The following is a 25,494-nucleotide window of genomic DNA, read 5'->3' on the forward strand; positions in this document are numbered from 1 at the left end:
CTGCCCTGTGGGAAGTCCAAGGACGTCCCACTTCCTTCCAGGTCTAGTAAGGTGAACATCCAAACAGTCTAGGCTCCCACAAAGCCAGTACATGCAGTAGGATCAAAACCCAGTGCCATTGTTCTTGACTTCTCAGCAGTCCTCATTGTCCGCTATGTTCAGCGAGTCCAGTTTTATCCCATGCTTTTTCAGATCTAGTCCAGCTGGCCTTCTTTTTGTTTGTTTTTTCAAGACAGAGTTCTCTATAGTTCTGGCTGTCCTGTTACTTGCTCTGGAGACCAGGCTGGCCTGGCCTCGAACTCATAGAGATCCATCTGCTTCTGTCTCCGAAGTGCTGGGATTAAAGATGTGTACCACAATAGCCTGAAACAAAGTTCTTGATTAAATATTAACAACTGAAATAGTTTAATATACAAAAGAGTAAAACAAAACTCAACCATTCTACTTATAAATGGCTGGTTTGTTAATCAGAACCCAAATTAATTTAGCATGATAACTGGAGAAAATGAGATTATACAATTCAATAGATATATACAAAGCACTTGAGACGATTTCATACTTGATCATGCTAAAACACTGAAAAACTCAGTATAAAAAATAATTTCTTCAGTCTGAAAAGAGGCATTCACTTTGTTCTGTTAGTTTACCTTGTTTTGTTGGGATTTTTGAAAAAGGGTCTCATAGCATAGGCCGGTCTTAGCTTACTATGCAGCCAAATCTGTCCTGGAACTTTAATAAATCCTACTGCCTCCACTTCCAAAGTGCTGGGGTTACAGGTGTATGCCTTTGTATCCAGCTATAAAAACATTCTTAAAGATGCAGCAGTGTTTTTACCTTAGAAATGAGAACAAGGCAAGACTAATACTGGTGCCATCTTTCTATTCATCATTGTATAGAAAGCATTTATGAGCACTGTGGGGCAAGAAAAAGAGATTAAAAATCAAGAGGCAGATTTTTTCTTTACATACCTAAATATACAAAAAATTAAATATTTATTTATTTATTATGTATATAATATTCTGTCTGTGTGTATGCCTGAAGGCCAGAAGAGGGCACCAGACCTCACTACAGATGGTTATGAGCTACCATGTGGTTGCTGGGAATTGAACTCAGGACCGTTGGAAGAGCTCTTAACTGCTGAGCTATCTCTCCAGCCCTAAACTAAAGTTTAATTTATAAATGAAGTACATTGTGAGCGTAACAATAGCTATTAATAAAAATCTAAGAATTGTACAATATATTCTAATAAAAGGATTATGAATGTGGTCTTTCAATCTGTCTTTTAACAATTTATTATTATTCTTTATGTGTGTGAAAGAGAGAGAGACATGGAAAATAAAGTGTCATGAGTACAGCACACTTGTGGAATCAGAGGACAACAGAGTCTGTTCTGTCCTTTGCCCTTTACATGAATGTCAGGGGTTGAACTCAGGTCCCTACCCTTGTGCCAGCAAGGCCTTTATCCATTGAGCCATCTCACCTTCCTCTCACAGACTATCTCACTGCACTATGGTCACCCTTTTGGTGGGTGTATGTATAGCATAAATAATAAAAATCCAGAGACAGATATTGGGGTTCAAGCTGAAGATCAGAGAAACAAATCAGCCAACCACTAGAGAGCTCTACGAAATTTTCAGACTGAAAAGAGAGCGAGTACCTGTCTCATCCCTCTTTATGTTCCTCTCTAGTGCTAAAATTAAAGGCTTGCATCACTACCACCCAACCTCTATGGATAACTAGTGTGGCTGCTGGGATTAAAGGTGTGTGCCACTACTGCCTGGCCTGTGTGGCTATCTTTGCACTCTGATCTTCAGGCAATGATACAATGCCTGTGTGGCAAAGTGAGGTGAAGGGAGCGAAGTGACTGAAATACTGTGCTTCTTGCATAAGGGTAGACAAATCGGCCACTGAAACAAATTATGTAGTTCAGAGAGACTTGCTCAATGAGGAAAAAGCCGTGTTCTCAACATAAAGTTCAGGAACAACCAGATACCATAATGGGAAAGGTGAACTTTGACCCTTATTGTATTTCATACAATACTCAAACATAGGTCTGGACTCAAGTACAAAAGAAAAACTGAAAAACTTTTAAACGATAGCCCAGAAAGCAAGCAAACAAACAAAAGCAAGAAAACCAAACCAAAAACAACCACAACAAAAACTTTTGCAACCTTGCATTAGGCAGGGATTGCCTATGGAAGACAATGTACAAGACTATAACATGGAAAGAGGGGTAGCATCTCAGCCACCTCATTCCTAAGTGTTACCTGAGAGACATGAAGTCATGTCCTCCTCAAAATATCACGTAACATGTTCCCTTCTTATCACTGGGTACCCTGAGATTTTCTTTTTCTTGGCTATTGTGAAAATGCTACAAGGAACATGGAGTCTCTGGAAGGCACCGGTCTTATTGCTGTGGGTACACACCCAATGGAGGGTTGGCTAGGTTATGTGGCAGCTCCCTTTTAGGTTTCCAAGGTCTCTGCAAACCATTTTCTATAATGGCTCTACCAGTTTACATTCCTCCCAGCAGTGTGCAAGAACTCCCCTTTCTTCACATCTTGGTCAGACTTGCTATCTTTTGGCAGTTTGAGAGTACTCATTCTAATAGATGGGGAGAGGTTCCTCCCTCTGGATTTGATTTCCACTTTCTTGGTGAGTAATGTTGGCAACTTTCTCATAGACCTGTTGACCTTATGTATGTATGTATGGTCGTGAGGTGAGGTGATCTTGCCCATTGTCAAGTGCGCTGAAGTTCTCGGCTGATCACTACTGGCTCCTGGGAGGTATTTTCCCAAACAAATGAGAATCCTGGCACTTCCGTTTCTCCATCTTCTCTTCCTTGTATGCTTTCCAGATTCTTCTGTTAGCAAAGGTTTCTGATTCAGCTGATTCCATCTATGCTGTGTCCTACATAAATACCCCTCTTCCAGCTTGCTGAGTGTGCCTTGATCAGGTGATAGTTTGGGTTTATCTTTATTTTAGTAACTTCTATCCCATCTCAGAATGCTGTGTGAAAGAGAAGAAAATCGGAGCAAGAAGAGATAGTTAAAAGATTTTTATGGTTGATGCCTCAAGGAAGGAGAGGACCAGTCTGCAGCAAGGCCCCAGTTTCCCTGCCAATTAGTCAGAGCTCTGTGCAATACAGGAGCTGAAGATCCATTGTCTATCTGACACCCATTTTGTATCTCCTCTCTGCCGGCTCCGGTGATAGCTTGACACCTAGCAGAAGTGACAGATTTTATTCTGGAGTTGCAGGCGTGTGGAGGTCATCCTACACATCAAGGGCTCAATCTCCCTTTGGAGTTTGGAGGTGATTGAGGTCCTCATGGTGGGAGGGGTGGGTTATGCATAGGAAAAACACTGGTGCTGAGCAAAATGGCACAGCATGTAGCACTGCTCTCATCTTGGGCAAGCTGCAGACAGGCGGTGTTCAGACATGGTACTCCCTCCCACTAAGGTACCGCAGGTCTCATAAGAGTTGAGACTTATGACCGTCTCCTACTCCATCTTCTGAGGTCCTGACTGTTCACTGGCACCACTAACTCTGCTTTTATCCCAGCCATTTTCTCTATCAAATTAGTGTTGTGAATATATACATGAAGCTCATTATAGAATAAAAACATGATTCCTCGCCTAATTCTTCACAATTGGAATACATACATGGGTGGAATAAGCGTGAACTTAAGTCTGTACTGTTCTCCCTTAAATATAGTATCTGATAAACACAGCAAGATTTTCCGTGCAATTTCCTTTGAAGAATTGGTGATTTGAAAATGAGCATAACAGAATTAATGGTCAGAGTTGTGCCCTCTTTCCAAAAAAAAAAAAAAAAGTTCATCTTCTCGGTTCTCCAAAATCTTCCACAACATCTTTAAAAAAAAAAAAAAAGAAAATAACAATATTAGTGAAAGTGTTGGGACCCTTGTGCATGCGTTCAAGGAACTACATGCAGAGTGGTCCCTCTAATCAGGAGTGTGTATTTCTTTCACAGTTGTGATGATGACCTCTCAGAAGACAGAGATGAACTTCTGCATGGCATCTCAGAGCTGGACATCACCAACTCGGACTGTTTCCCATCCCAGCTTCTAGTGCATGGGTCTTTGGCTTTTCCCTTAGGGCTAGATACCTACCATGGCTGTGTGATAGCCGCTGCCCGCTATGGCCGGGGAAGAGTGGTTGTAACTGGTCATAAGGTTTTATTCACAGTGGGTAAACTTGGCCCATTTCTGCTCAATGCTGTCCGCTGGCTGGATGGGGGCCGCAGAGGCAAGATTGTGGTACAGACAGAGCTGAGAACACTAAGTGGTCTACTCGCAGTAGGGGGTATAGACACCAGCATTGAGCCCCAACTGACCAGTGATGCAAGTGTCTATTGCTTTGAACCCACAAGTGATGTAGATGTTAAGGAGCTGCAAGAGTTTGTAGCAGAGGGTGGCGGGCTGTTTGTTGGAGCCCAAGCCTGGTGGTGGGCCTTTAAGAACCCAGGAGTGTCCCCTCTGGCTCGCTTCCCAGGAAACCTGCTCCTCAACCCTTTTGGCATCAGCATCACAAGCCAAAGCCTCAACCCAGGCCCCTTCCGCACCCCTAAAGCAGGAATAAGGACCTATCACTTCCGTTCCACCCTGGCAGAGTTCGAAGTGATAATGGGCAGGAAGAGAGGGAATGTGGAGAAGGGCTGGCTAGCCAAGCTGGGACCAGATGGGGCAGCTTTCCTTCAGATTCCTGCAGAGGAGGTCCCTGCTTACATGTCCGTGCACCGACTCCTGCGGAAGCTGCTGAGCCGCTATAGGCTCCCAGTGGCAACCCGAGAGAACCCTGTAATCAATGACTGTTGTAGGGGGGCCATGCTTTCCCTGGCCACAGGTCTGGCCCACTCTGGAAGTGACCTCTCACTACTAGTCCCAGAAATTGAAGACATGTACAGCAGCCTCTATCTGCGCCCCTCAGAGTCTCCCATCACCGTGGATGTCAACTGCACCAATCCAGGTACACGGCAGGAGGATGGAAGCTTAGTTTTATGGGCATCAGCAAAATAGGGGCATGAGATTGCTGCAGTGTTGGGAAGTTTGGTCACCTGAAGAGGGTCATCACTATCCTTCACTATCTTCCTCTTCAATAAGATAAGGGTTGGGTATTAGGCAGTGTTTGGCAGAATCAGAGCAGTATTGCGGGGGAAGGAGTGGCTGACGTCATGAGGGGTCTGTGCAGCACTGTATGGAGCAGTCTGCCCTTCCTGTGCTTTGGCAGGCACGCGATACTGCTGGATGAGCACCGGACTCTACATACCCGGAAGGCAAATCATAGAGGTCTCCTTGCCTGAAGATGCTGCCGCTGCTGATCTAAAGGTAGGGCCATTCCCCATCTCACCATGTGATGCAGAACCCCGATGCTCTGGCTAGCCTAGTTGGCATTGGATAGGGTCTGCATAACACACTACTGACAATACAGTTTTTAAACACCTTTTCCCTTCTTAATGGTGAGATATATAATGGTTTTGATATATAACGAAATATATCAAATAATACATTTTGGAGCCCAGGTCTCTGTAAATCATCTTGCCTCAGAATAGCCATCTCTGCTCTTAAAATTTGTTCTTTTGACTTACATAATAGAATTAGGACTAAGAGACCTCGATAGACGGTTCCCTGACATTCTATAAGCATTCAGTCAGTGAGTATTACCTTACTTTATATCTCATAACTTAGGACATACGAACTCAAGAAATGCTATTTTATGACTACCATACATGACATCATGAATGGTACATGGGGTCATAGCCTAATCCCCTTCCTGAGTCCGTCTCCTGTTCTTTCTTCTACCTCCCACACATACTCCATGTGACTGTGAGGGTGATTTTTCTGCTTCAGATACAAATTGGCTGTCATACTGATGACCTGACCAGAGCCAGCAAGCTTTTCCGAGGCCCCCTTGTGATTAACCGGTGTTGTTTGGACAAGCCCATGAAATCCATCACCTGCCTCTGGGGTGGTCTCCTTTATATCATCGTGCCTCAGAATAGCAAATTGGGCTCTGTGCCCATCACTGTGAAGGGGGCTGTCCGTGCTCCATACTACAAGTTAGGTGAGTCGACATTTAAGGGCACGCTGAGAAGTGGGAAGCTGAGAATGAAGAAGTTTCTGGGGCTATTTAGTACCGGAGACAGGGGTAGACCAGTGGAGGGAGATGGTGGTTTCTTTAAGTTCTGCTTTGGTAAATTAAATCATACCCATAGGGGCTTCCAAGAAAGATGGAGAAAAGGGATGGCTTTCATCTTGGGGTTCTCATCTGGGGTTCAAGTTGTAAGCATGTTTTAACTTAAGGGACTTAAGGATGGTTCAAAATCTATTGCCTCTCTTGAAAGGGGAGACATCCCAGGAAGAATGGAAGAGGCGTCTCCAGGAACATCCTGGTCCATGGGGAGAGTTAGCCACCGACAACATCATCCTGACTGTGCCAACTGCAAATCTTCGAGCTCTGGAGAATCCTGAGCCACTGCTCCGCCTCTGGGATGAAGTGATGCAGGCTGTGGCGAGGCTGGGTGGTGAGCCCTTCCCTTTGCGTCTGCCTCAGAGGATTGTGGCTGACGTACAAATCTCAGTCGGTGGGTATTCTGAGCGACACTTGCTTCCCCAAGTATTTTCTTCCTTCTTTCCACAGCCATTAAAGCAATGAGAGTAAAAATGGTTTTTTGCTAGCAAGACATGTAGTTATATTCCTTGTAGTTTAAATGGAAATGGGAGAGATTACATCAAAATAAATACTAGCTTCAGTTAGCATGTTAAGAAATGTAATCAAAGAAATCAAAAGATACCACTTGATCTTTGTTAGGTTCCACCTGGGTATCTTAAGAAGTTTGAAAATACAGCAGAGGGCCTTAACCTTGTTGAGGTAACTGGAAAACTCAGAACAAAGAGCTATTTGAAAATAAGTCAGAAGCCTAAGCAAAGGGGGTGGGTACAAGCATGGAAGCACCATGGAAATTTTTCTAGATCATTTTTACACTGTATGACTATATCTTGCAGTGTGCTGTCAATGTAGGTAATCCCACATGGAAGGATGGGGCAGAGGCATCTTCAGAGAGTTTGAGAAAGGGTTATAAATTAGTCTCACACGGTTACTACCACCACCCCACCCCATAAAAGCTGGACACTCAAATAGCAGCATGAATGGCCTTCAGCTACCTGTACTCCTCCGGGGCTCAAATCAGAAGAAAGACGAAGATGTCACTGTAGAACGAGCACAGAGAAACCCTGGAAGTTGTCTGCGCTTGGATGACCTCTTGGAGCAATAGGGGTGTTAGAAGGAGCCGGGGCTACTGTGGGCTTTGGAAAAGAAACAGTTCACAGACAGACTTAATGACAAGAAGAGAGGATGCTGACCTGCCCTTCTTTTTCCATGTCCTTAGGCTGGATGCATGCCGGGTACCCCATCATGTGCCATCTAGAATCAGTGCAGGAGCTCATCAGTGAGAAGCTCATCAGGACCAAGGGGCTGTGGGGCCCTGTGCATGAGCTGGGCCGCAACCAGCAGAGGCAGGAGTGGGAGTTCCCACCACACACTACTGAAGCCACCTGCAACCTATGGTGTGTTTATGTGCATGAAACAGTCCTGGGAATACCTCGAAGCCGTGCCAATATTGCCCTGTGGCCCCCTGTTCGGGAAAAGAGAGTCCGAATCTACCTAAGCAAGGGGCCCAATGTAAAGAACTGGAATGCCTGGACTGCATTGGAAACATACTTACAGGTACTGGGAAAGACTGCAGGGTGGTAAGGCAAGGGGGGGGGCACCAAGATCACATGGTTAAATGATAAGCTAGTGACCCTGGGGACCACCTACTTTATCAGCTTCCCACATTCAGCCACAGGAGTCCCTGAGAGAGTCTAGGGCTAGCAGCACGTAATGATGGCTCTCTGTGCAGTACTTTGTGTGACCCTACGAAGTGTACAGCCCTGCACTGGGTTAATAACGTCAACTATACTTTCATAGTTTGGTAAAGAGTGCATAGTACTGAGAACTCTTAAATCTGGTTGAGTTACATGGAGTCCTATAAACACACTCTATTCTCCGTTACTTTCAAGCCAAATAAATATACCAGTGATTGAAACCAACCTCTCCTACTTCATAGCTCTCAGGCCGCCCTCCCCACTCATTCCATGGTAGGTTGTGGCCCATTTTTTTCCCTTGCTATTAGAAAGCTTTGCTATGCTAAAGCTTTGCTAGAGATTCCACTGTATATAGGCAATACAGGACTCCTCTCTGCCTTGGATCTGGAGGTTCACCCTGCCTTTGAACTGACTTTCTATACCCCAATTTTTCAGCCCCAGTGTCTGGATCAGTCCCTAGATCACTCTGGGGAGTGACGTCATCTTGGATTTAAGCCCGGCATGATTTATTCTGGTTCCCCCACCTGTTCCAACCCTTCACTGTCCATGCTCAGTGCTACTTTCTCCTTATGTGCTCATCCATGAAGCGAAGACATGTTTGTTCTAATAACTGCCAAGAGGCCCCTGAACCTCAAAACCTTATGACCCAGTAGCCACATGAAGGTTACTTTTAAACAGGCCCTGTGGCTCTGTCAAGTATGAGCTTTTTCCAGTGGCTCCTAAAGATGACAACTTCTAAAATTCTCGTTCTTCGTTATAATTATCTACAGACTTCTACCTGATTCACTTACTCCCCCAAAGACCATTTTTAGTGGCCTTGTGAATTAGTATTAGGATGAGGGTTTGGGGGAGTTCCAAGCTATGGGAATTTAACCTGGCAACTGTGAAGGCTAATGAGATTGCTCCACCCCAGCCGGTTTTAAATCCCTGTCTTCTTATCACGTTGTTCTCTTCATGATCTCGCGAGTAGATGAACAGAGACAGTGTGAGAAACACTGATCGCTGGAGCTGCTTCTGTGACTGTCACTCACTGAGGGTCTGCCAAGCACTGTCCTGGCCTCAACACTTTTCTTAAGATTAGTAAATGAGAGAGGAGGGCCTGAGGCCCACAGACAGGATGATCCGTGCTTGATGAAAAGCTAACTTTAGCAAGCTGAACTGACTGACTTCACTTGTGTGTGTGTGTGCTGCGCCTGATTTTGGTGGATTGGGCATCTCACCTGCTTTCTCCACTTCCCCTTCTAGCTCCAAGAGGCCTTTGGTTGGGAGCCGTTCATTCGCCTCTTCACGGAGTACAGAAACCAGACCAACTTGCCGACAGACAATGTCGACAAAATGAATCTGTGGGTGAAGTTGTTCTCCCAGCAAGTGCAGAAGAACCTGGCTCCATTCTTTGAGGCCTGGGCCTGGCCCATCCAGAAGGAATTGGCTACCAGCCTAGCCTATCTGCCTGAATGGAAGGAAAATATAATGAAATTGTACCTCCTCACACAGATGTAAGGAGTGCCCATCGAGGTGGCAGGTAGAGAGGTTTGGGGAGGTAGGCAGAGGCTGGGGTTTACTCCTCTACCTCTGTCTTCTAAAGTTCTGGCTTTGTCCTCTTAATTCATTGCTCCTGTGTCTTACTCCTGACTTCTGTCTCTACGAAGCGGGTTAAGAACACGGCACAAAAGTGAAGCCAGACTTTCTTAGGAATAAGGCCTGCGTTTAGGAGCCCTACCCCTTTGCCCTACCCCAGGCACCCTCCTGACCCTGTACTGGCCCAGTGCTGGGAGCTTGGGCATTTGTGTCTGTGCTGACCACTGGTCTATCGTGATGGGCCATAGAGGGCAATCTTTCCGTTGTCTTCGGGGTAGGTATAGAAGTCTCTGCCTCTTGGGGTGGTCATGGAGTGTCTGATGATGGTTTTGAAGAAACTTGTGAACTATATGGTGCATGCTGACTAAGGGTTGCTTCAGTTCATGCTGACCCGTCATTCTCTTCCACAGCTCGGAGGTTAACAGCAGCCTTTTTCTTAGCAGACTCCTGGTGCCCAAACGCTAGGTCTTTTATTGACCATTTGTATGTTACTGGCAGCAAGATCCTTGACTTGTCGTTGGCTCTATGATCTCATCCTATAAATTGGGATCTATTTCATATGATTATTGGGAGAACGGAGCTTTGCAATGTCTCTAAAAGTGATTATAGCAGTTAAAGGGTGTGAGAAAATGTCATATTTAATTAACCCAAAATTATTATAGAGCTAGACTTCACTTTTAGGTGGTATTAACAGATATGGTCATAGCCCTTTAAGGTTTTTAAGCTGATATATGAAAATATAAAACCGGCATATATTAACAAGATGCCATGTAATGTCTAATGTATGAATACAGATTTTTATATCTGAATTGGATAAAATGCATCTGTCTACTCCAGCATCTATCACTTCTTCAGACAAAATGCCTTCAAAATCATTTATAGTTTGTTTGTTTTTTTTTTAACATACAGTGCCTAATTGTTACTGAGGGCCAGTGGGTAGACACCTGCCGCTGAGACTCAAGACCTGAGTTCAATTCTCAGAACTCATTTAGTAGAAGAAAAGACCCAACTCTTGCAGGTTGTCCTCTGACAGCCACATGTGTTCTGTGATACACACACAAACACATAAATAAATTGAAAAGAAATGATTTATCTGCCCTACCCTATCTTACACTACACATACCAACCCCTAAGATGATTTTGGTACTTTGCTTTATGAATATAAAGAAAGGATTTGACACTCACAATGGAGTTTTCCGATGGTTGTTTGAGACCAGGCCTCTCTATCTAGGTAGAGTTGGCTGACTTCAAACTCAGTGATCTTTCATCCTCAGCCTCCAAGTGTTGGTGTTACAGGTGTGCACAGCCACACCCAGTTTCACAATGCACTCCTTTTTCTTTTGTCTTTCACAGCTACTTATATTTGACCTCTTTACCCAGTTCTTTCAGTTCAAATTCCTTCTTTGATAAAATCCAGAGTGGAGATCTTAACAAAAACCAGAACAATCGTAAGATAGTGTTTAGCCTTAGCAAACAATAGATTCCCAGCTTTTGATATGTTTCCACAGGGAGGTTCAAGACACAGTTGCTGTCAAGGGTTACTGATTACACAACTACAGAAAACTTCACTTTGGAGCAAGATAATTCCACAGAGCTAACCCAAATTTCATTAGTTACTACACATTCAAAGATCTCTTAGTTTTTCCCCCATTTTCTTTTAAAGTTTCTTTCATAGTTTTAATGAGTGCTTGCCTCTAGGATTGATGTTATGCATAACCCGTGTTCCCTCTTATTTTCAATTTGTTTTACTCTAATCTATTTTATTTATGTAGCTTGTAAGTGGGTGAATGCACAGACTATAAAGTTTATGTATGTGTTTTTTTTTTATCATGCAACTTCTCAATTCTAGATTTATTTCATGGATATTTATCACTGACGCATTTTGAACACAAACATTCAATCTTTATAAAATAATTATTTTTAATTATGTGCTATTAAGTATGTGCCAGGCATTGTACTGGTTCCATATATAGGTTTATCACTTATTCTTCCCAATAATCTCGAAGTAGAAATTATTATCACTCTTATCTTATGAATAAGAGAACTGTATTTTATGGAGATTAAGTCAATTATGTGGGACTCCACTGCTAATAACGCATAGGTCTATGAGTTTGAAACCAAACATTCTGATTGCAGATTGGGTATTCATAATCATGGTGCTTTGGATTGCCAAATAAAGAAACAAATCAGTAACACAGAACATTTATCCTCCTGCTTGCCAGAGCATGAGCTCTTTAGGCTTAGCCCTTATCTAACCTTAGCACGACAAAAAGTCTCTGATTGTCCGGAACATCTCTAGAGAGGGAGAATTTAAGTCAGACTCCTAAAGTGCTTCCCTGTAGAAAAGTGGTGAGCCATTAGCATCAGGCAACTCCTTAGGTTCTGGTTATTCAGACTGTTTGTCACTCTCCCCTGAGTACATGAGAGCATTTTGGGGTTTATTGGATTTTGAGTCATGATCTATTTTAGTGAAGTACCTGATTTCCCGAAGTCCCAAATGCTTCGTGTTTGTAGAGAGAAAATTGGATCTTCAATCTTTTAGGATAAGCTTTTTCCATTCTCACCCCTCCGGCTTAATCTGTTTCCGTTCTCACCCTATCCTTTAATCTGCTTCCAGTTGAAAAGCCTGGGTCTTTTCAGTAAAGTTATCTATGCTTTTTCCCCGTCGAAAGCTTCCAGTGGTGCTGCCCATTTAAGATGATGGACTAAACCTGTGCATTTGCCTTCCCTCCTTTCCCAGGCCCCACTGAAACCGAAGACAAGGAATACAAAAGAGAATTGAGACATTGAGACACTCAGCAAAGAAAACTAAAAGAGCATTTGGTTGAAGAAGATCGCAACAAATTTCTGGAAGAGATAAAGTAAATGAAGCTTGCTAATGAATGGGAAATATGAAGGCACGTTTCAGACAGAATACACTGATCTGACCATCGTAACCCCAAAGAGACTTGAACACTAGAAAAGTCTAGCTACTAAATAATTGTACCAGTTGTAAATTGATCCCCCCCCCATTCTACCCTACCCCAACCCTTGTACATAGAACACAGAAAATCTACCATTGGTACTAGTGAAGCTGTTATTGTTGTTTGAATAAAGGAATCAAATAAACCACCTGAAGAGAGGGAAGAATTAGTGTTCCAAAGAATACTCTTTTCATGGAAATAAGTGGCCCCCTAGCCTTTTTGTTAATTTTCTTCTGAGATGTGGGACTCCTGTTCACATACCCAGGGCTTCTAGTCATAGGAGAGATTTGCTGGAGAAACAGGAGTTCTTTTAAAAGACAATAGTTAGCACGGTTCTTAATGTGGACTTTCTGACAGGAATTCCATGCATGGAAGGAACCCAGGGAGACTCCTACCAAAAACAACAACTTAGATGTAAAAAGATTTAAAAAAATATTATAAACTTAAGGAAACAAAATTCACAAAGAAAAAAATTCCTTAAAAATTTGGCCATCTCTCCAGGGAGATCTGAAGGGCATTTGTAAGATAATATACAAAGGGAAATTTTTGAACATTTTTAAAGCAAAATAAGACTGCCAAAAAAGTTCAGTAGATAGGCTGGAAAGTGAAATAGAATGAATCTCCCCACATACGCAACATGATGAAGTAAGAGGAAGGAAAGAAAGAAATCGACAATCACTGTTTAACCACTGTGAGTTCCCAGGAGACAGGACATAGATAGCATGGATAAACAGAGAAGAAGAAAGTCTTGAGGAACACTAGAATGAGGGACCCAATGCCAACTACATCTAAGTACAGTGCTAAGAAAAAAGGAAACAGTAGGGCTAGAACATATTCGAAGTGCCCAGAGAAAGGAAAACAGTCGAGCCAAACCTGGATGAGAAGTGTCTGGCAACTTCAGCTGTGGTGCTGAAAGCTAGAAGTCAAGGAGGCAGTGGATTTACTTTACTTTTGAAAATGCTTGTTTCTGAAACTCCATATGGGTCAGATTGTCGAGAGTAATGTAGAATTAAAGATTGCTTTTGGCAGGTGAGTTTTTAGAAACCCTCTTTTCCTCCTGTGCTCTTATTAAGGAAATTTTTCCAAAAAAAAAAAAAAAGAGGATTAAAGTCCCAAAAAAGAAGGAAAGTGGTCCTAGACACCGGTGGACCTCACCCAGGATGTCTTAGTCTGGAGTGGGAGTTATCTAATAGACCCATTTTAGAAAAAAAAAAAAAAAAAACAACCATTGGGCTCCGAGAAGAATGTGCCAGAGTAGTTCTGAGTAAATGAGGCATTTGGAGATGTGGAAGACATACAGTCTTCTATCACCAAAAAAAAAAAAAAAAAAAAAAAAAAAAAAAAAAAAAAAAAAAAAAAAAAAAAAAAAAAAAAAAAACGTCAAGAAACTTAGGCTCAGCTGTGTAGGGAGATAGAATGGGGTAGGATTCTGAATGGGCTATGAGAAGGGACTTGATTGGCCATTGGGAGCAGATAGATAAGTTTTGTTTCCAGTGAAACAGGCATATGACATTGGGAGTGTAGAAATATGAATATCTGTCCACCTATCTCGATAAAAACGTATTTTCTAGCCAAAATAATGTAGATGCCAGTTATAGGTCTTTAGTGTTCTGATCGCCTAGGAACAAAGCCTAGAAGAACAGAACAGAAGTGGGAAGTGACATTATCCTGCTGAGGGGCAGCAGAGTGGAGGCTGGATTCATCGGGAGAGGAGTAGAGGGAAGAGCGGGGCTACTTGAATATTCAAAGTGGGGGTGAACGCAAACTGTTCAATTAATGGAACACAGCTATATGGTCAGTGCTAAACATTAGACCCTCAAAAGAATGAAAAATGACATATGTATTAAACATTTGGAGAAAGGCAGGTAAGGGAAAGGTGGAGAAGATGTATGTTAAATCCTTATCTTTTGTAATGGTGAATTATTAAAGATTGTCTAAAGTTAATAAGTCAAGAGATTATTGTTCAAACATGTTATTTAAAGGTAGGAAGCTAGCCACCAAGAAGATCCAAAAAATAGATATTGTTAAAAAGCATCTGGGAAATGGGATTAGAGAAGGGGGGTGGGGTGGGAACTGTGTTTTCATTTCAAGGTCCTCTGTATTATTTAATTTTTTACCTTGTGCATGTATTACTTGGAAAAGTTTGTAATAAACCAAAATAAAACATCCTTCAGAGACTTCATATTGACCAAGATATGGTTGACTAGCTGGCAAGGGCAGCAAGCATTGGGATTCATCCGATGTGCCAGTCTAAGTGGTCACAAGTCCTCCATGACCCTGTAATTCTAGCTACTCTGTCTGGCAAGATTCAAGCACACTTCACCTCCTCTTATTTCTATGGATGTTCAACAGAACACAAAGCCTGCTGCAGTTCTCGCAGGCCTTGTGATTAAGCTTCCTGCCTAACAGGCTTGCAGTACTTTGGAATGAAGGAGTGTCTGTAAGGCTGACCGTGGGGCTGTATTACTCTCGGATCTTCAGGCAAACTTTATTTATTAAAATACAAATGAAAAATTACTCATTCTGTTGTTTTGGGCAGGATATGCAGCAACTACACCTGAGACCAAGTATTCTGTAGGCAGCCACTCCCTGGGTTAAACCTCCTGTCATTTCCCTGAAGGAGCAGGAATAAACTTGAATTCTCTGACGTTTGATCAAGATGGAGCAGATTCACCTCTATGGGCCATCTTAATATCTAAAAACCAAGTAACCACATCCTAGGTTGGGATATCTTGTTTGTAGTTGCTTCTCAAGGCAGACCTCTTGTCAATAACTTTGAAAGAGCAAGAGTAGGCGTAAGCTCTCTGACCTTCAGTCAAAGTGGAATGGACACACTTCTGTAGGCCCCACACAAAATGAACCTGAATATTCATTTCCGTTAGATTGTGTCTGTGTGTGTGCATGTGCATAACCTAATAAAGGGTAGTAGAAAATATTTTCATCAGTACTCAAATTACCTCCCTGAATTTATAACCTGTGTATGACTGGAAACTAGGTTGGTAAAAGTTTTGACTTCATTTGACTTTCAACTTCTCTGGTAAACTAAATTAAACCACAGGATAATTACGTCCCCAAGTAAAATCAAAACTGCTTTATATGGGGCTCTAGAGGCATGTCTCAGCACTGAGGAGCACTTGCTACTCAACCAGAGGACCAAAGTTCGATTCCCAGGTCTCACTTGACAGCACACAACTGTCTGTAGCTTTAGTTTAGAGGAATCTAATGCCCTCTTCAGGCCTCTGCAGAACTATGCGCACACACAGTACACAGACATACCTGCAGACAAAACACAGTTACACATTTAAAAATAATTTTAAAAAAATCACAGAATCATCATAAATTTAGGACTTTTGTACAATAGCTACCCAACATTTGAGCACCCTATTTTAGTCCAGCAAGTAAATTCATTTATACATATTTACATTTACCACAATTTGCATTTACATATACTTTAATAACAATTGTTCTAGGGCCTAGAAATATAACTAATAAAACAAACCTTTTGCAATTCTAGTTGCCATCACAAAACACCCTGATCAAAAGCAGCTTGAGTAGAAAAGGGTTTATTTGGCTTATACTTCCAGGGCATTATCTGTCATTGAGGAAAGTGAGTAAAAAACCTCAAGTAAGAGCTTGAAGCAGAAACCATGGAGGAATTCTGATTGCTGGCTTTCTCACTGCCCCGTGCTTAGCTATCCTTCCTATGCAAACCAGGATGACCTACCTGCCCTGGGAATGATACCACCCTCAGGGAACTGAGCCCTTTACATCAAATAATAATAAAGGCCATGCTGATGTGAGAAATCCCACAGTTGAGATTCCCTTCTCAGGTACAGTTAAGGTAATGTTGACTAGTACACTGGTCCTCAGGGTGCTTTGTTCTAATATGAACATAAATATCTAGAAGAAGATGTGAAGTGGTGTATGAAGTATTACGTAGAAAAATATTGTAGATAAGGATGGAAGTGGACGGATGGGTGAAGCCCATAAAATGGGCACATTTGCTGCTTTATGTAATGTGGTCTAGGGAAGCTTCTGAGGGTGATATTTAAGCAGATCCTAAAAAAGAATGGTGCAGCACACCATGCAATTAACTCATAACATAGGGAAGGAAAAGTATGCAGAACACATAGAGGAAACACTAAAGCAGACGCTTTGGAATACCATCAGTAAACAGCTACTTTTCCAGATGTAAATCTTTTATGCTGATATTTATTTTTATCGCTGTGCATTTGTATATATCTTCGCATGTATCTGTCATGTGTCTGCAGGTTCCCAAGGAGACCAGAAAAGAACTTCAGATCCCCTGGAGTTGGAGTTATGTGTTAGCCTCCCAGCGTGAGTGCTGGGAACTGATTTCTGGTTCCTCTTTGAGAACAGAAAGCATTCGCAAACGCCCAACCATCATTTCAGCCCCCACCAAATGAAAGTCTTGAAATGAGGAATAACCATTGGTAGGATTCACTGACTGTTACAGTTTTAAGAATGAACGTACCCCCATCCCCACCCCCCGAAAACACTCCTGTGTTAAAAGCTTGAACTCCAACAAATTAGGTCCCTTTAAGAGAAGGGATCTAGTAGAAAGTTGTTCGTTAAGGATGTGGCCTCGAAAGAAGTGTTGGAAGTTTAGCTCCTCCCTTTCTCTGTTTCCCAGATGGCATGAGGATCACAAGTATGCTACACTACACATTCCTTACCATGATGGTCTACCTCATCTAAAAGCAACAGGAAATGGACCATAAGCAGAAATGTCTGAAACTTTAAGCCCAGACAGACCCTTCTTTTCTTCAAGTTTATCATCTTGGGTATCTTGTCACATCAACACATAGCTGACCAACACACTGACCTAGTGGAAACTCACAACTTTTGAGTTTCAATTGTGAAACTTCAAAATTAAAGTGCATTTTTCAGTAAAATTTTTGGCTTCTCCATTCTGAAATTACTATCCAATAGGGAACAAAATAGGTTCATTTTAGTGGTTGCTATGCTTTTTGCCAAATGGAAACACATTTCTATCCATTACCACAATAATATCTGGGTCCTTATCGATGATCTGATGCATTCAGGAAAATGGAAACTTAAACCAAATTCATATGAAGAAGATTGATTAAAAATATGATTTGGTTTACTCAGACATGGACATTTTAGTCTTATGTATTGGAGTTCATCTGGACATAAGATTAGAGTACTGGGTAACTCAGGTCCCATGATACCAGGCTTCCCGTTCCACATCCACTGTCATCCCACCGACCAGACTGGTGTCTATTTAGCTTCAGCTGAAATTAAAGACACACATGATCAGAAAATCTCAGTATAATAAGAGAATTTTTTTTTTTTTTGGTTTTTCGAGGCAGGGTTTCTCTGCAGCTTTGGAGCCTGTCCTGGAACTCCCTTGGTAGACCAGGCTGGCCTCGAACTCACAGAGAATTTAAAAGAATTGGTTTTAATATCATAAGAAATTTTGGGAGAGAAATCAATAATTATATTTTCAGAAAAAAAGTGCTAACCATCAGGCATATGGATATTAACTTACTCATCCTCTGCAAGAGGTTTTTGGTTTTTGCAAAGAAACTTTGTTTTATAGTGCTGAGGACCAAGAGGTTTGAACATGGTTAGGTAAACAATCTATCCCTAAACTATTTTTCCTATCCTTTCTGTGGGCACATTGAACATTAGTGAGTGCCAGCTGCCACCCTCTAACCCCTCTGGTATCTCAATACCTTCAGCATGAATAAAATTGTGCATAGAATTGTCTGTGAAAACATGGGCATCATATTGGTTTTGTTGAGTAAAGATAATTTGTCTACTGTGGCTAGTAAATAAGATATTTCAGAGTCTGAGAAACATCAATTGTTAGGTTCAAACTGACATAATGTTACTGATTCCCAAAAGTTCAAGTCTTCCATAAATACTAAGCTTTATATATGACTAGAAGTGGCAGAGTTTACAGATGTAAGACCACCCTTGTCTCTTACTAGAGGAAGAAATCTAGACACAATCTGTATCTCTGCAGCAATAATGTGTTCTAATCTGTCACTACAGTATTAGCGGCTTCCACCACAGATGTTCCATGCGTTTCCAATACAAGCAGACAGAAAACATAGGTTCTAGTTAATTTCACAGATCTACCAAAGGAGAATGTGAAAGTTTTCCTAACCAGAACTTAGGACTGGCCACCTGCCAAAAGAAGCTAAGGAGCTCAGGTTCGTTGTTTTCAATGAAGCAGATTGATGCTTATCCTTGGAGACAGACTGTGAGGTACTCCGAATAAAAGTTATCACAAATGTAGCAGAGAATAAAATGTGAAATAGTGAGTCTCCCATAACTGCTCAAGTTAATAATTTTCCCCTTGCTCCTATTAGAAGAAAACTTTCATAAATAGACTTGAAAATCAGACTGTGTGGAGCTGTATTTATAATAGTGCTTATGCTTGTCTCTCTCCTCTAGGAGGAAGAAGCCAAGCTAGGGTCCCATGTGTTAGACACTTATTAAGGGAAGCGGTTGGTAGCTGATCTGATGAGGGGCCGAGAGGAGGTTGGGAGTAGCGCCAGGCTGCAGGGTAGGAGAAAGAAGAAAGCTAAGGCCGACATTGCATACAGATCTCATGGAGTTTCTTCAAGACCACTGTGGAGTCCTTGAGCTAAAATTACCATCAGCAGCATCCCTTGTCTTCCAGAAGTGCCCAGGCCTGCTTTATAATTCCTGGTATATTCACTCACTGGCTGGGAGAACCCTTGGGCAGTATTGGTGCCAAGGTTTCCAGGACACACCAGCTGAGACCGACTGGCTCTTGTATGTCCTGCACTTGGAAATCTGAGAGAAGCACTTTCATGGCCAGCACATTATTTTTTTATTAAAAACAGCTGGAGACACCTGTTTTGGAACATCTCTGTGGCTTAGTGAACCTCTCCAGTGACTCACACCAAAGCACATCGGTGGATTCAGTCATTTCGTCTCCTAAATTAGATCAGAGCTAATCTTTTCCACATTCTTGAGAACATTATGGGAAAGAATATACAAGATCACATTAAATTAAACTCGTGGCTAAAAATAATTGAAGAAGGGCAAGGACTATTAGTTATAGTTCACAATTAGAACACATTTTTATGAAGCTATATCATTTGGATTAGTGATAAACTGGAATGACTACAGATAATGCCTTCTAGTCTACAAAACTACACCAACATACCACGAGTAGCAACAGCTATTCAAATTTTCTATTATATAGTGGACAATCAAGTAGTTTTAGGAGTCATGGAGAATTTTCAGGAGATCTTGTTCCATCAAACCACATTATCCCAGAAGGAATACACTGATTCTCATCTTCTCTTGAAACAAAAGCAGAACCTCTTTCCGAAGAAACATATCCTTAGACTCAAATTTTGAAGTCAATGTACCCTTATTTTGGTTTAACTTAGCAGCCCTCAGAATCAATTATTTCTCTGCAGTCAAAAAAATTCAAAGAAAACACAATGATATACCAAATCTAGACTCTATCTGTATATTCCATTTTTATGTGGTTTATTTTTCTTTACTCTTTTTTTTCACTTTTTTAATGATTTTATTGAGCTATACATTTTTTCTGCTCCCCTCCCTGCCTCTTCCTTCCCCTCCTATCCTCTCCCATGTTCCCAATTTACTCAGGAGATCTTGTCTCTTTCTACTTCCCATGTAGATTAGATCCATGTAAGTCTCTCTTAGGGTCTTCATTGTTGTCTAGGTTCTCTGGGATTGTGATTTGTAGGCTGGTTTTCTTTGCCTTGAGTTTAAAAACCACCTCTGAGTGAGTACATGTGATAATTGTCTTTCTGGGTCTGGGTTACATTACTCAATATGATGTTTTCTAGCTCCATCCATTTGCCTGCAAATTTCAAGATGTCATTATTTTTTCTGCTGTGTAAATATACCACATTTTCCTTATTCATTCTTCAGTTGAGGGACATTTAGGTTGTTTCCAGGTTCTGGCTATAACAAACAATGCTGCTATGAACATAGTTGAACACATATCCTTGTGGTACAATTGAGCAGCCTTTGGATATATACCCCAAAGTGGTATTGCTGGGTCCTGAGGAAGATTGTTTCCTAATTTTCTGAGAAATTGCTATACTGATGTCTAAAGGGGCTGTACCAGCTTGCACTCCTACCAGCAATGCAGGAGTGTTCCCTTTACCCCACAACCTCTCCAGCATAAGCTGTCATCAGTGTTTTTGATCTTAGCCATTCTTACAGGTGTAAGATGGAATCTCGGAGTTCTTTTGATGTGCATTTCTCTTATGACTAAGCATGTTGGGCATTTCCTTAAGTGTCTTTCAGTGATTTTAGGTTCCTCTGTTGAGAGTTCTCTGTTTAGGCATGTCCTCTTTTACTCTATGACTGTCTGTACTCTTTTATACTACTGCTACTGTCTCTTTAAAAACTTTGTTTTATTTTTTTAAACTTTTTTATAACTGTCTATACTCTTTTTCTTCTCTCTCCCAAACCTCCATACATTTTTAAACACACTGTGACCCATCCAGAGGTTTATTTCTGTCTAAATCTGTCTTTCTTGTGTATCTGTAATCATTGTCTGACTAGGAATGCTTTTAAAAATGCCAAGAAGCATGGCTAGGACTAATTGGCTCCACCTCATCCAACATTGGCCAAGGTAGGTTAACCACCAGCTCTATGAGCCATGCTTACCGCCCACATTCAGGGATGCTGTAGGTCTATGTCACCATTAAGCAAGTTGTAGTACTCTGCTCACAAACTCCATTTAAATGCTCCATAGCCAGACCCCTCCAAAAGATCCAGAGCTGTTCCTGCCAGAATGAACCAGGAAGTCATTTTTTTTAAAGGGGTTGCATCTCTGCTTTCACCCAGCAAACAGAGCCTTTCTGGAAATAATGTGGTTACCAAGAAGCTGCATTTGGCTCCTGTTTTGGGGGTCTAGAAGCACTCATTTTAAGCTTTCTTAGGTTTTATGTGAATGTACATTGCCAAATGTTCAGGCGCCATTTGTAAAAGGAGACTATTTGTCCATTTCCCAACTGCTCTGACCTGAATAGTTATACAGAATTAATTACAACACTATTTGACCAATAGCTTAGTTGTATTTCTTCTAGCTCTTGCATCTTGAATTAACCCATTTCTATTAATCTGTGTATTGGCATGGGCTGTGGCTTACTAGTAAGGATCTGATGTCTGTGTCCTTGGCAGCTATATGGTGTCTCTCTGACTCAGCCTACTTTCTCTATATATCTCTTCCAGCCTGGCTATATTTTCCCTGATATAGGCCAAAGCAGTTTCTTTATTAACAAATGATAATAAAACATATTCACAGCAGACAGAAGGGAATCCCATATCATCACAGCATAAAATATAAACATCCTAGAAACTTCCATAGCCTTTAGAATGTCAAACACTTTAAAATTTCCATCTTTTAAAATATCCAACATCTCTTGACCTAGGGTGTGGTTACTTGGTGCTTTGGATATTAAGATGTTAATTGCTTTGTTTGTTCCTTACATCATGGTAAAAATGTTTTTTGTTTCTGGGTGATGGTGGCACTTGTCTTTAATCGCAGCACTTGGAAGGCAAAGGTGGGTGGATCTGTGTGATTTCCAGACCAGCCTGGTCTATAAAGTGAGTTCCAGGGAAAGCATCAAAGCTACACAGAGAAACCCTGTCTCAAAAACAAACAAACAAAAAAAGTCTTTTGCTTTCTTCCCCTCCTTTGGATTGGAGAATTTATTTAGAAATCATGAGAAATAAACACGGGCAGATTCAGCATTCACTGAGTTACCCTCCAGACTTTATCCTATGTCTCTGTATCTCTTTTGTATCTGTCTATTCTGACTAACATTTCTGATCCACGTGCCCCTACTCTGGAACGTATGAACCCGTCGAGGTTAGACCCCAACAGAACATACATATATTCAAGCATACAGATACATTTGAAATAATTAACAAAAATCATTTAAAAAAGAAACTGATGTTGTCCACTATACGACTTTTAAAAAAAAATAGACAAAATTCATTGGACTGTATTCCTGGAAGCAATGACTGATAGTACATAGCAAAAAAAAAAAAAAAAGTCTTGTTTTCTAGAGGGATTTCCTCTTTGACAAAGGGGGCGGAGGCACTAGGCATTCAGTAAATTTAAAGGAATCAATTGGGCCAGAATCCTAGGAGAAGATAGGAACCAAGGTGTCAATGAAAGGTGGAGGCCCAATCAGAAATTACCCATGTGGATGGCATGTGTCTAGGTTAGGATCCCAGAGTTATAGGGAGTCAGTGCACGGCAGCTAATGTGATCATCACTGAACTTTGGGATGGACACTGTAATGATGCCAAGATGCTTTGGTGTTAAGAGTGCTGGTTATACAACTTGCAAATCTGACCAATGTATGGATATCTGAATAAGTAATTCTGAACTGTCACTTTGTTTAAAATAACTTGGCCATGAGTATCTTCTGTTAAATAACCATGTATCCATTTACATGGAGTAAATATCTATAACTGAGATTGCTAGGCCATGGAAAACATGCATGCATATACACACTATAATAAACATCCCTGGCTTTTCTTATTCTTACTGCTAATAACACTTGCTCTTTTAGACTTTATTTTTTGGTTCTTCATGGCAGTGAGTGGAAGGAAGACATGGTTTGGTTATAAAAGTGAGCCTTGCAAATGTGTTTTCCACCCTAAAACCAAATCAGTAACTGGACACAATTTGTATGATGTAATGAGTCTTTTTCTGTCCCACCGGCCAACTCCCAAATAGTGACATGAAGACTTTTTTATTAATTATGAAATCTCAGCATATAGCTCAGTTTGTTCTTAACTAGCCGTAACTATGCCATAAACCAACTATTTACATGTGGTGCTACCTCTCTTCCACCTTGCACCTCGCATTTCCTCTCCCTGCCGTCTCTCCTGCATGTCTAGATTCATCTGCAGTCCTTCTTTTTGCCCAGAAGTCCTGCCTATACCTCCTGCCTAGCTGTTGGCCATTTGGCTCTTTGTTAAACAATCACAACAATATCTCTTCAAACAATACAAATATCCCCATACAGTATGCATGTATATGTATGTGTGTGCACATGTGAGGATAAAGTGTGTATGCATATGGAGGCCCAAGGATGGCCAGGGCCATCATCAAGGATGCTATCCCCCTCCTTTGATACAGGCTCTCTCATTGACCTGCAGCTGGCCAATTAGGCTAGACTGGCCAGAGAGCCTCAGGGGCCCTCCTCTTGCTGCCTCTACAGCGCTGTGATCATAAGGATGAACCACACACATAACATTTTCATGCAGATTCTGGGTATAGAATATCTAAATGTTAGGGATGTAAACACTTTACCAACTACCCCCTCCCTTTGCTTCTGGGTCTGTGCAGGTCCAGAAAGCAATACAAAACTACTTGCTTAATGTTCCTAGGAATATACCTTTAACATTCGCTAGCTTGTTTAAAGTAAGGGGAGGGCATGTTTATTCCTTGTCTAAGACATAACCTGTCACAGGCAGGGTGGTTTAACAAAGGCACTTCTGGCAGCTCTGTAGCTTGGCAGTCTGAGATCAGGGACAGGCAGGGTCTGCTTTTCCTCAGGCTTTCCTCCTCGGCTTACGGGTGGGTAGCCACCGTTTCCCTGCGGCATCACACAGCATTTCTTCTGCATTCTTGTCTCCTTTTCTTCTCATGAGGACACTGGCTATTGTCTAGGGGGTGAGGGTGCTACATTAATGGCTTCCTTTCAACTAAATCATTTCTTTAAAGACGGTCCCTGAAAATATAGTTATATTACGAGATACTGAGCATTACAACTTTATTTGAAAATTCTGGGGTAGGGGCACAAAATAGTAATAGTTTGAGCTGTCGTACTAGAGAGGCAGCCCTGGACTAAATTTAACTTAGCTGAAGATATATTGGATAAAGTCCCAAACAGAAACACAGTCAACATTTGCCAGCTGTGGGCTGAAGTCAAGGAGGGAAGGCAACCCCCAGTGACCACGGAAGGACATGAAGTGCTAGAACAGAAGCTGGTTATAGTGCTGACCCTCCTCGCCGCACAGTGGATGGCAGGAAAGAATGCCTGGTGTATACAGAAAAGTGTGGACGAGAGTCTAGCCAAGTAAACTGCCAGGTATCACAAAATAAAAATGCAAAGCGATGGACAACTTCTCAGCAAGGTCCTGGGGTAGATGCTGTTCACTCATGAAGGGAATGAGCTAGGAATCTGCCTTGGCAAGACGGAAAGACTGCTTGGAAAATTCAGCATGGTTTATGATAATAACTAGTGCTTTTTAATAATGCAAATAGAAGACGAAGCACATAGTCATTTTAAAAATAAATGCATAATTGTAAAAACCTCAATGGTTGAATGTATAGCTAGTGGTAGACCAAATGAGCTAAAGTCTCTTTGTAAATATTCTCATCGTATCTTTTTACCTCTCTTTTGGTCCCCTTCCTTTTCATCAGAAAACAAAATCATACAATATATTACAAAAGTATAAACAACACACTGCTATACAAAGCTGTGCTCAAACCGACACACTTATCTGCCCTTCACCTTCATTTTTCTGACCCCCTTTGGGCAGAAATTCGGGCATTATCGAAGCTTTAACTTTGGTTAACCTTGGTCTTGCCTGTGTAGATCACGCCCAGTAGCAATGTCTCTGGAATAGATTTCTATGCTTACTCAGACCAAAATGTCTAGTATGTGCTCCCCTCAGATCCTTACAGATGCACGGCCAGTGTCAACCACCAGGGGGCAGGCCCTGACGCCCGAGCCAGGTAGCAGGTTAACAACACAGTGAAGCTCTGATGCGCACCGTGTCGGTTGGAGCCAGATTCCGGCTTTGGCGCAGTTGTTGGATGATGTTCGCCCCGAAATCTGATTAGTTAGAGATTTGGAGTTTGATTTTTCTCCCTTGGTCCATCAAGAGCTTTGCAGAGAGTCCTCTCTCCAGGTAGGTTGCGTCAGCCTTCTCAGGAAGAGGTTCGCCTCAGGAAGCGCTCCGAGGGCAGTCACCCGTCCCGGTTACAGGAACAGTTCAGCTTCCCTAGGGCCTTGCTTCCGGAACAG

General features: G+C 41.8%; 1 protein-coding gene across 3 annotated transcripts in view; it reads left to right on the forward strand.

Annotated features, from left to right (window-relative positions):
* LOC101990365 (TRPM8 channel-associated factor 1) overlaps positions 1-14,609 on the forward strand; it is a 46,644-nt gene extending 32,035 nt beyond the window's left edge. For 2 of the 3 annotated variants that reach the window (XM_005363807.3, XM_005363808.3), the window contains exons 3-9: positions 3,995-4,989; positions 5,251-5,348; positions 5,871-6,084; positions 6,365-6,604; positions 7,409-7,746; positions 9,132-9,382; positions 12,205-14,609. In XM_005363807.3, coding sequence (XP_005363864.1) covers positions 3,995-4,989; positions 5,251-5,348; positions 5,871-6,084; positions 6,365-6,604; positions 7,409-7,746; positions 9,132-9,382; positions 12,205-12,214 — 2,146 coding nt within the window. In that variant the 3' untranslated portion in view covers positions 12,215-14,609. Of the gene's footprint in view, positions 1-3,994; positions 4,990-5,250; positions 5,349-5,870; positions 6,085-6,364; positions 6,605-7,408; positions 7,747-9,131; positions 9,409-12,204 lie in introns of all 3 variants that reach the window. The other variant, XM_013352473.2, reaches the window with a different exon arrangement.
* The last annotated feature ends 10,885 nt before the right edge of the window (positions 14,610-25,494 follow it).

The sequence above is a fragment of the Microtus ochrogaster genome, linkage group LG12 (assembly GCF_000317375.1).
Source record: "Microtus ochrogaster isolate Prairie Vole_2 linkage group LG12, MicOch1.0, whole genome shotgun sequence".
In the NCBI taxonomy this organism is placed as follows: Eukaryota; Metazoa; Chordata; class Mammalia; order Rodentia; family Cricetidae; genus Microtus; species Microtus ochrogaster.